Source organism: Lepisosteus oculatus, chromosome 17 (assembly GCF_040954835.1).
Source record: "Lepisosteus oculatus isolate fLepOcu1 chromosome 17, fLepOcu1.hap2, whole genome shotgun sequence".
Classification (NCBI taxonomy): domain Eukaryota; kingdom Metazoa; phylum Chordata; class Actinopteri; order Semionotiformes; family Lepisosteidae; genus Lepisosteus; species Lepisosteus oculatus.
The window spans coordinates 8,507,557-8,519,472 of record NC_090712.1 but is presented as its reverse complement, the minus strand read 5'-3'; the positions used below and the strand labels follow the sequence as shown (position 1 = coordinate 8,519,472).

General features: G+C 36.1%; 1 protein-coding gene across 1 annotated transcript; it reads right to left on the bottom strand.

Annotated features, from left to right (window-relative positions):
- Nucleotides 1-5,000: 5,000 nt before the first annotated feature.
- cnrip1b (cannabinoid receptor interacting protein 1b) lies at nt 5,001-11,339 on the bottom strand. The gene is made up of 3 exons (XM_006638588.3): nt 10,758-11,339; nt 9,749-9,893; nt 5,001-5,825 (listed from the first exon to the last, which is right to left on the bottom strand). The coding sequence occupies exons 1-3, from the start codon at nt 10,934-10,936 to the stop codon at nt 5,661-5,663; spliced, it is 489 nt and encodes a 162-aa protein (XP_006638651.1). The 5' UTR covers nt 10,937-11,339; the 3' UTR covers nt 5,001-5,660.
- Between the last annotated feature and the right edge of the window lie 577 nt (nt 11,340-11,916).

Here is an 11,916-nt window from a genome sequence, read left to right as displayed (position 1 = left end):
GAAGAATATTAAAACAACAAAAAGGTGATAGCTGTCCCTTATTAAATTTTACAACACAAACAGGGTTTTGCAAGTTTGTAAACCTATTTTTAATGCGGTTTAATATAGAATTAAAAATATAGTTTTTTTTTTATTTCCATAGAATGCAGTATGTTGTTTTCATAATTCGGGAGCCAAGTCATTAACTGGTGCCAAGTGGATCACCGAGTTATAATGGTGTGTTAAAACTGCGTTTTTAAACCCTATATTTGGTATCAAGTTATATAAATTGACGTTTCATAAACATTGTAAACACAATCCACGTGTCCCGACGTATTTTTGTTTTTCGAACTAAAGGCAATGGCTATTTTGTTGCATTCTGCAGGCAGTACTTAAAGCCGTGATTTTGATTTCTGAACAAAGGTTATGGCCACGGTGTGCAAAAGGGTGTTTTTGTTTTAAACTTTTAATGATAACTTGTTATTCTCTTTGGACCAAAATTCTTTAGAATGATTTCAGATTATGAATTTAATCTCCCAAAAATCTCATTTTATGACTCAGAAAAACTCCTCTGTAGACCACTGCCATAGGGGCCAGGTCTATAGAATTCTACAGGAACGTTTCATAAGGGAACTAATATCTAGGCTGACCCAATTAAAGTTTAAAACTGGGGCACATCGTCCCACTAAAATGCTTGATGAAACTTAACTCCCTTGCTGTTAAAACATAACTCTTCTATTTTGTCTTCTTTTTTAATATAAAGCAAGGGAAAACAAAAAACAAAAATCCAATTTTCTGTAACTGTATCACACACACTAAAGTTTATGACATCTAACGTGGTATCGTAAGGAAGTTTACAGAAAGCTTCTCTCCAGTGTCTTCACACCCGAGTGTTTCTGAGAAGGTGGGAAGCTTGTGATTTTGTGATATATTGGGAAACTGGGGCAATGCCAGACAATCTGTGGTATCTCGTCTTCCTAACGATCACAGGTTTGAAATATTTTGCTAAAACATTCGACTCTGATATGCCAAGTATGACCAAAAAAGATGTAAAAACGCAGCATTTAAGTTATTATTAAAAACTGATCCATGGAGATGTATCTCGACCCGTTGCAATAATCCATTGGTATAATATACTGTGGCATCTGTCTCCGAGTTCTCTCAGCAGGAACAGCTCATAGAGACCACCACAGCTGTTCTGTTGACAGTAATATGCCCAGACCACCGAATTTCCACAAACTTGCAGTCAGGTTGCTGGCAGACAAAAAGCTGATTTTAGAACTATGCTGGAACTTCTACTAGTCCAAACCTCATTTTCACTTTAATCAATGAACTTTCTAATAATAGCACTCAAAAACACGGCTCATTTAGAATGTTAAGCTAACGGAGTAAACATTTACTGTTCATGTCGTAGTTTTGTTTTACTTCAAATGGTCTTTTTCATGTGGAGGAGACATTAAAATCTACCCAGCAAATCATAGAGTGCCTTTGTGTTTTACAGGTCGTATAATCATCTTGTCAATATTTTTGTTGATACCCATACATACAGTAAACACCACATTTTAAGAAAGAGGAACATGAATATGCAATTTTTACTTTTAGTTTAGTTCAATAAATTCCGTAGTCATGCACTACACAATAAAAAATGTTTCCCTTCAGGATATCCGCTTGGAATATTCCATGCTTTTATTATACGAAGAAGAATTATGCTCATTGTAAACAATACGTGGGTTATGTTAATATTACAAAACGTCTGACTTTAGAATGCTGAATGTAAAATGAGTACATATGCATTCAGCTTATATATGTCTTTTTCGGCTTATTTAGGGCAGTCAAATACTGTACATAATATTTTAATATGGAAAGAAAATAATAATAGCATAGGAAAAATCCTGTTTTAGCTAAGCTAATTAATACCGTTATTTCTAAGGAAGCAAGGAATCAGACTCCTTGCCTCTGGTGGTCTTGATTTTTACTGCTCTGTTGCTCTGCTTCTGTTACTCATTAGCAAAGAAGAATTTAATTTTTCATGGCTCCACATTTGAAGCTATACAGAGAGATTTTACATGAAAGGAGCTCTTTAATTCACAATAATTCGGTTTTTATTATTTATAAAATTCCCTCTGTGATTGCCAGTACTGGAAAAATATTGGGTCTTGAAAATATAAATCTAAAGTCCTATTGTAAAAGGCAGGTTCGGGGGTTTATAGCTTATTCTGTAAACTGTATACAGTCATGTTCTAAGATTTCATTTGGTAAAAGCTTTTGAGCATCTGTTTAAATATAAACCCATTTTGGTTTCTGCCCATTTATCAAAATCAGCTTGACATAGCTCAGTATTGATGAAATAAACATTTACTTTGGGATTTAAATTCTATTTAGCTTTTAATTGTAAAACCAGTTCAGCTGGTTACAGACGTACACTTCAGACTGAAGGACCTCCAGGTTACTGGAGTAACAGTACTTGTCAGGCACCGATGAGTGTTTACAAAACAGCAAGTGGTAAAATTATGAGTAAAGGAAAGCTTGTCTACAAACTGTTTATACGAAGTGCATTTGATTTAAGAGAATTACTTGGAACTTAACATAGGTTTGATTTCAAAACAGGCATGAGTTGCCCAAATTTCTGCTAGGAAGTATCAGCTTTTAAATTCTGTTGGACTGTGCCAGATTAAACTACTCAAAGCCCCCAAGAACATTTCTCAACAAATAAGAAAGAACTAAAACTTGTATTCTTATTCTGGTGTTTATGTTCACTAAACTAGGCATCACATAGAAAAACTTGAGTTGCCAGTATTACTTGCTTACTGTCTGCTTGGTAATAATCTTAAAAGTGTATTAAAAGCTATTATAATTTTTTGCTTTGGAAAACCCTGCATTCTTTTAAAAATGTGTATTTTTAATATTTGTGCACAACCCACTTACTGCAAAACATAGAGCATCTTACTTCAAATATATCAACCATAAATAACAATAGTAAATGCAGTCTATTTCTCTGTGCAGCCTCACTGCATACCACTGAATGAAAATATTTTGCATTGCCCTGTTTAATCTCCCACCCTTATGAAGATATTTCCAGCTTCAAACACCAACACTTCAAAATAATGTTTCAGCTAGACTATTTATTGTCTTGTCTATCAATGTCTTGACCCTGATGTTTTATGCTGCAGAAGTATACAGTTGTTCCCTGGATAGCCAAAGTCATAAATATATTTTTCCTGGTAATTTGAGTTTTAAGGGCTTGGAGTGAAGGATTGCGGGCTGTAAACTGAATTTCAGAAGAGGACTCCTTCTGAGATGTACTCATGGAAAGTGTCACACAGTCGTGTTCGTCTAAGACATTTTATTATGCGTCTTTCGCCTGTGTTTTTCTTCATTACGTTGAAACAATTTAGAGAAATCTTCTAAAGGATGGTAAATCATCTATTTTGTCGTACAAAATATCCTTTTGGCTTTGATGATGTGCAAAGTGTGCAAAGCCTTTTGAGTAGCACAGGCTGGAAAAGTGTAGCTATGGGAAGAGAAGAAAACATCAAAGCTTTGTGCATAATATGGTCCCTCTTGGTGCCCTTCTATTATAAAAGCACATGTAACCTTTCACTTGGTGAGCACCTAAATATAGTGTGTGCTTAGCAGCATTGAAGGAACCCATCTGGATCTCTTTGATATCACCACTGATGACTTTTTGTTTCTGAAAATGAAACAATTTTCAATTAAATTATTGGGCTCAGATCAGATTAGATGTCAAAGCAAATCACGTTTGGCTAATTATAAACTCTTAACTTCCACATAAGATATTTATTTTTTGCCCATATTATAAATATTAACGGTAATTCAGCAGCAGATGTGTGCCTCCTATAATTATACGTGGCTAATTCAAAATTGATTTTCTTGATACTTTTAATTTAGCTGGGAATGGTAATAGTGTAATTCACTCATCTAGCACCACCTAGAGGTTTTGAAAGAAAAGTATGAATGATACAAATCAATAAGGCAGCCAGAGTAATGAAGGATAGCAGACCATTTTTTGAAAAGTTTAAATTACATTTTTATGTCATAAACAGTTTTACTGAATTTACAACTTGCAGTTGTATTTTGAAGACAGCGCCATTCTTTCCAATACCTTCAAACTTCAATTTAATTCAAACTTTAGTTCATAACTGCCAAAGATAAGATGGAAGGTAGAGGCTGCTCAGCTACCTTGTTCTCTGAGATTTTAAAGGGAAATGTTTAATTTCTTGCAGAAGGAGAACTTTGGTTTCAATCGTAAAGCAGCTCTGCTAGAAATCAGTTCCTCATACGTATCAAACATAGTAAATCATTGTATAGAGAAAAGGAACAGCAAGAAGAACAATTGAAGTATCATGGCATCATAAATTACGATTATTCAATTCATGAAAATCTTTTATCGTTCAACCCCCCAAAATATATATATATACTATTTTGATACACCCTTTACTTTCTTTGTTCATATGTCTGCCAAAGATATATGTTTCTAAATTATAGAAATTGGCGCAATTTGGCATTCCCTTAAGCAGACTGCCTTAAAAAATGTTTTTTTTACTCAGTTCCAAAATGTGTTTTCCGTCATTAAAACTGATTGAAAAGTATTTTAATACTTAAAGTATTCATTCCGCTTGCTGCTCTGGAGACATTAACCTAATTCATGTTTAATGGAATGTTGAACAGCTATAATGTAGAGGAACATACAGAAGACAGACATTTATCTGTGTTGTAAATTGTTTTTTTATAGAAGAAAATGCAATATATATGTACTTTGTTAATCAGTTTTGTTTTTGTATCTCAAGTTGAACTAAGTATACAGTGTGTGAAAAGGCTACAATGGTAAACTAAGTGAACACAGAGTGAAATGTAGTGACTACATTTGAGTCATGAAATGACTACATGCAATTGTCCAGCTTTAAATTCCTTTCAGCCTTTGCACAAAGAATCGCAGAAAATCTTTTTATTTCACTTCTGACTTTCTTTGACCAGAAAAAGAAGGCACACTGACAGACAGGCAGGTTTTCAATCAATTTATTGCATCTTGTTTTGCGATAGTCTGCATCTGGATATCATTTCTGGGCTCAAAAGATTAATCAACCTCCTGTATTTCATATGAGCCATTCTCTTTCAAAATAATTAAACATTAGAAAATAACACATAATACAATTTTTCATTTTACAAAAAGATATTAAGCATTTCAAAAGTTTTACTCAATGATACTGACTTTGTTTTCACAAGTTACAGAAATATTTAATCAAAGCACCACAGATATGCTAAAACAACAGGAAATTATGATATGGCCATATCTGCAAAAACATAATAAATAATAATGAAATAAATGTGTTACATTTGTCTATTAAAATGTTATAAAGTTGTGCTATCCAGAGGTAGGCAAATTAAACAAATGTACACAAAACTGAACAACATAAATCTTTAAAACAGGAAAGCAAATCACACTGTTCACTCAACATCACTTCACCAGACAGAATTCAGACTAACCTGCCAACATAAGCACACAATGATATTCCACCGCAAAATATAAGAACAAAGAGTTTACTCTTTTGATATGCACGCCTATGATAAGGCTTTGTGCTGGTTGATATTCAAAAGTCCTTAGATAAGTTCAACATTTTTTAATTATTAATGATAATGAATATTGATAGTGTGGTTAAACCTCAAACAAACATCTCCTTGTTGATCCACATGAGGCTGCGAGTCTCGTTGGGTTTGCATTCATACTCAATGCTGGCAAAACTGTTTCCCCATTGACAGTGGTCCCTCTTGTGGTAGTTATAGTACTTTACTTGCCAGACTGTCTCAAAGGTCCCAACATCATTGAACTGTTAAAAAAAAAAACATACAAGACAAGCTCATGCTTCCTTTCATGGAAACCACCATGGATTTATGCAAGTTTGAACTGCTTCTGAATTATTTACAGTATCAATAAAAACACATATTAGAAATACGACATGACCAAAGGTGAACTGTGTCACAGAAAATTTATGACTATGGAAGTCGCCTGAGGGTACCTTTACTGCAAAACTAAGCTACCTGACGCAGGTACTGTAAATGTTTTACATTGGGTACATGAACATAATATTTGATAAACTTCAAAAATGATTTGATATTTTAACAGTCAGGTAAAGATTACAGTATACTGTATGTAGAGGTAGGAAACAACTGTGCGAAAAATGATCCATTTTCAGTTTTGCATCAATATTTACACAGCATATGGTGATCTAGGAGAGTAGGCTGTCCTCATCTTTTCCTTGTTTATACTTCACCTGAAGCCAGTAACTCCTTTCTATATGCGGTAAACCATGTGCAGCACTTCATTTACAGATGGTGCCTTTTACAATATTAATTTCATCAACACTGGCTTCACTGGCTAGACGAATAAGAGACCACAAGAAATGGTTGATGTTTCTCAGTAACTGGGATTTTATTTGCAGGAAGCCCTGGCTCCTTGCCGTTTCCACCAAGCCTGATCAGTCTTGGCGGAAATCTTAATTTATTACCAGGTTAGCTGAACAGCTATGTTTTAGTAATTTAACAAAAGTACTGCCAAGTTGGCCAGTGTTTCTCTTAATTAACTGAATAAACAGTGTTTTTTGAATATGTTGTGCATTTGCAAAATATATATACACAGAAAACAGATTTCAGTATCTCATTATTATTTGACTGAACTTTTCTGCTTTAAATATAAACTTATAAACTTTCCATATTATATAATAAACAAAAAATAAGGATGAGGGCCTGTTTTTAAACTTTAATAACTATTAAATTAGTTAACAAAATATCAAGGAAGATCATATTAGCTTGTTGATGGTATCACATTCTACTAGTACTTTGGAGTGATCAGATTTCTAATAATCAAATTAAAGTCGTGACAGAAAGTACCTCATTGTAAAAAACCTCAAGATACCAAGGAAAATCTTGTTGTTGAGGGTTTCCTGAATACCAAATACAGATCTGAAATCTGACTTGATCAATTCCAAACCAAGTTACATGTATATCAGTAATGTGAGAAGAATTTTAAACACTGAAACATATTTCTAATGTATAAAATCCTGCATTTAAATAATATTGGACAGAATGTTGGACAGATCTTGAGCAATTATTGCTTCAATCTGTCCTTAAGAGCTGAATATATGGAAGAACTTGGAGGCCTTAAGGAGAAAAAGGGCAAAAGGAATAATATCCTATTCTTTTCAAGATAAACAACAATTACATGGGACTCTTTTAGAATGTTTTCATCTGTGAAGATAAGCAGTATCCATATCACAGTGTTCTGTACCTAATTAAGAAAGTGCAGATACCATACATTCTTACTCTTCTTATAAAGAGTCAGAAAACTTTTAATTAATATTCGCTTTATACACAATCTACTCCACATATTAAAGGCAAAAATAAAAAGGAAAAAGTAAATAAATAATCAATATGAAAGGAAAATTGAAAAGTTATTATGGCATAAGTATTAAAACCCTTGGAAATGGAAAACCATGGAAAACCTAAATTAATCTATTGCAAGCACTTAGGTTACATTACCTTAAGAAGCACATTATAGGTTGAGCAGTTCACATGATTTCAGAATGAAAACACCTATCTCTGTAAGGTCCATGTGTCTGGTTGTTAATTCAAGTAAAGATTCAACCATGAAGACCAAGGAACTTTCAAAACAACTCAGGAGAGGAGTATATCAAGGGAATTAATTTCAGAGAAGAGTATAAAACATTAAAAAACCTGAAATATCTCCTTGAACAAGCTGAAGTTGATCATTAAGTTGCGGCCGAGCGAGGAGTAATCTGGTTACTGATGCCACCATGAATCTAACAGCAAGTTTAAAAGAGTTCAGTGGTTGAGATGGGAGAAAATGTCTAGGGGTCAACAATATCCTAGTAACGGTGGCTTACAAGGAGCTAAAAAAATTTAAATCTTCATATCTCACATGGGTGGGATTTTCAACAAAGCACCTGTGCAATACTGCAAACATCTGGCAAATGGTTTTGTGGTCAGACAGGACACAGTTGAGCTTTCATTACAAATTGAAAACTAAAGGTAAAATCCCTACATCCCTAAAGTCAACGGTGGTGGCAGCATTATGTTATAGTTCTGCTTCTCATTGTTACGGTCTTGTAGTAGACCCTATGCGATGCGGTAAGAGCTGGAGAAAACAGGAGGCGTGGTAAAAGGAAACACACAGGGGTTTAATAGTGCACAAAATAATAGTGCCAGTCTGTGAGACAGTGAATGGGGGAGACAGAATGGCATCCAAATCCAAACAGGTCCAAAGGCAGGTCAGGGCACAGTCTGGAGTCCAGCAGCGAGTAATCCATCCTGGGACGCGACAAGGTTAAAATCCCCGGGAGGGGCGAACAGACAAAACACGGAGGTCCAAGAGTGACGGGGCGAGATCCTCCAGACCCCAGGCTCAGGAAGCGGGAGGTGTCGGGAATGAGGCCTATGGGCTCAGGAGACGGACGTAGGGTTTCCTGGTGCTAGGCGGGCCTCACAACATCCTTACCCTAATGATGAGCCCCGAGGACTGGAGGAGCTGGTCTTTAAATAATACACATAAGGGGGTACACCTGGGGAGCTTAGCAACAATCACAGGAACAATAACAGGAGTAGTGGAGCACCCTCTAGGGAGGGATGTCAGGTGTGACACTCATCAGCAGAGACATTAGTCAAGACTAAAGGGAACATAGATGGAGCCAAAAACTAAGAGACAGACTTTTCAGACCTAAAACTGGGACAAAAATTCACCTTTCAGCAGGACAATGACCCACAACACAAGGCCAGAGCGATACTGGAGTAGCTTAAGATTAAGAAAGTGAATGCCCTTGAGTGGCACAGTCAAAGTCCTGATTTAAATCCTTTGGAGAATCTATAGAAAACATGTAAACTACTGTCCATAAGTGATCCCCAGGAAACTCGAGAGAGCGTGACCAAATCCAGAATGGGCAACAACTGCACGAGGGACTATGCAAAGCTGATAGAGTCTTACCCAAGTACTGCTGAAGGCGCCTTCACAAAATATTGAATTTGCGGTTCTGATTACTTACACAATCAACATATTTCAGTTTTTTTCTCTTCTGTTTTTTTGCTGGCACTGTAAATTATCTTATAAGCAGAAGTCTCCATTTTGAGCTTTCAGGTTTTGAATAAAATATAAATAAAAAAATGTTCATCATTGTGCAGTGTCACAAAATGGCACCTTCCTTCATTGGATGGGTCTGAATACTTTTGAGTAAATCACTGCCTTTGTATTTATACTGCAAGTGAATACTACAGTATGTCATTGTAATGACAAGGCCTGTAGTAGTGGGTTAAAGGTCAGGGAAGCCCCAGGGAGAGCTGAGTCTTGCAACGGTATCAGAGCAACCTCAAATATGATCTTAAGAGTCAATATTTTATTGGGTGGACTGTAGGAAAGGATCTGTAAAGAACCAAAATAATCTAACAAACGTTGAAAGCATGTAGATATTGACCTTGACAGCACTGATGGTATCAATGGTATTTTAAATAGATATTTTAACATATGAATGGTATTTTGTTTTGTTTTTTCAACCCAAATTCCTTCCTATCCTGTCTGGAAGGTTCAGCTTGTTTCCAAGGTACAGAATTTAAATAATGTCAGTGACTTGGGAAACGTGAATATCCTGAAATACTGAAAAATATCAATTTTAAAAGACCCTCTGGACAATCCGAAAAATAGTCATAAAATGTATGGGAAATGTCCACTGAATTCCGGTTATACTACCTGAATGTTCACTTGTATGGGTTGTCTCTCCCCGCTTTTGGTATGGGTCACTCCTTCTGTATCGTAGAACCCGGTGTACGTGACGGCTTGAGGGTCCTTCGACTTCTGTTCCAACGGGAAGTTTACCCCGCCTATGCCCATAGAGCTGTTCATCACAAAGAATATCCTGGTTAGTCTAATATTAAACTCAGCAGTACCATAGCACACTGTTACCACCGATCTGGCATTAACTAGCGCCGGTTTTAAGTCAACTCGCGGAGAAAACTGCGTTCTCTTGCACACACCAATGAACCGATATCCGGCTGCTGTCAAACTGAGCTCAGCATCGGTTGTTCAGAATGTAGCTACTGTAGCTATACTGTATATTGCCAGTACGTGAACATATTGTCGTTGATAGTTAAGGGACCGCAGCATGGTTCTGAGCACACAGTTACAAATTCATTACGAAAAAAATAGGTCAGTCCGACGGCACAGTAATAAAAACAACCTTTCTCCCGACATAAATGATGGGAGGATTTATTCTCCACAGTGGATTTGCCAAGCAGCTGGGAGCAGCAATCTGGCCGCACCTTCTGTCAATATCTTGCCCTTGAATTGAATAAAAGGTATATAATTTGAATTAAAATTATTTAGACGTATTTTATACCGTCCGTTTCTTATGCACTAAAGATAGTGCGACTGCACTAAAACAGAGCGATATGCATACGTGAAACTGTCAATGCATTTTTAATTATCGGAATACACCTAGGGTTCGCTTACAGATGTACAATCAATACTTAAAATAATCTCAAAGCATCATGTGCTTCTGTTCTATATGAAAAGTATGAAATAAAGCAAGGGCCTAGACAATTATCACAGAAAGAAAGAAAAGACGGCGTCAATGGATTCATAAAAGATCACACTTTTGAATGAAAAGCTGTTATAATTAGATAGCAATATTTACGTGAAGGTATATGTGTTAATCTAGGTCCGTTTTTAATGCATATAGTGTGTAAATATTTGTACTTACGTGGCTTCAACTGCTCCAGGCTTCACAACCACTTCAATTTTGTACTTTGAACCGGTAAGCAATTTTATTGTCCTGTTCTGACCGAATCTCTGACCATCCACCTTAAAATATACCGGCCCGTCATTGGGTTGTATTTTAAGAGAAACGCTGATCTTAATTAATTGTGGAATGTCGCCCATTATGCATAAAGACTATTCCTGATTTAAACAAAAAACTGAATTCCCTAGCAACGGAATTGATAGCGAGCGCAAGAGAGCTCAAGAGTGAATTTCTAATAATAGGAGGATATTGTGACGTGCTCCCCACGGGAGGAAAACGTAGAAGCACATTGCCGATAAAAGTCCCAGTCAAATTTCAATTCTGCCCGTAATCCTTTCCTGATTGCGGAGATAATCCACCATGCACGTCTCAGGGAAACGTAAGAGCTCGTATTTGCCACTGCGGCTGCTATAAAACTCTACTTCTGAAGAGACGTTATTATTTTTGTCCTGACAAGCAGTTGAAAATGGGTTGAATGAAATAAGCGATTCTTGAAATGTGTTTTACCGCTTCATCACACACTTGAAGTAATAGATACGTGGAGGTAGATGGAACGTCGTCGGGGATAGATACACCTAGATTGAGATAGTTCTTAAAAACGTATAAAAAATATTTTTTAGAAAAATAATGTGGACGGAGACTTAGTTGTAACCAACACGGATGATTCAGTTACCATGTGGTAATAGATTTAATTACTGTTAAATACATCAGTATGAACCCAGAGGCCAGTTTAGTCCATACATGTAAAATGTGTACAGTATGTCTACGTTTCTCTGTCCAGAGTGCTGAAACAAGAAAGAATTCAATTTATCGGCGCCTTTAATTTAAAGGTTAAACCAAATACTCACTCCTTCGCACACACGTCTTAAAAATAAAGCACAGTCCCACTGCCAAGATACCTCCCCCTTTAGTTACGCGTGTATGGCTCTCAATTAAGGCTATCATGTTTATGTATAGCCGTTAAATTAATTGTTTTTATGGCTTTCAAAGTACTGTGCGACAGAAACTTGTTTGGGCTGATTTTACGCCAGATGCAGTACTCGCAGACACTAATTAATCAACTGATTATTTCTTTCAAACTAAATTTAAACAGCTCAGTTCCAGCTGTGTCTGAATGCAA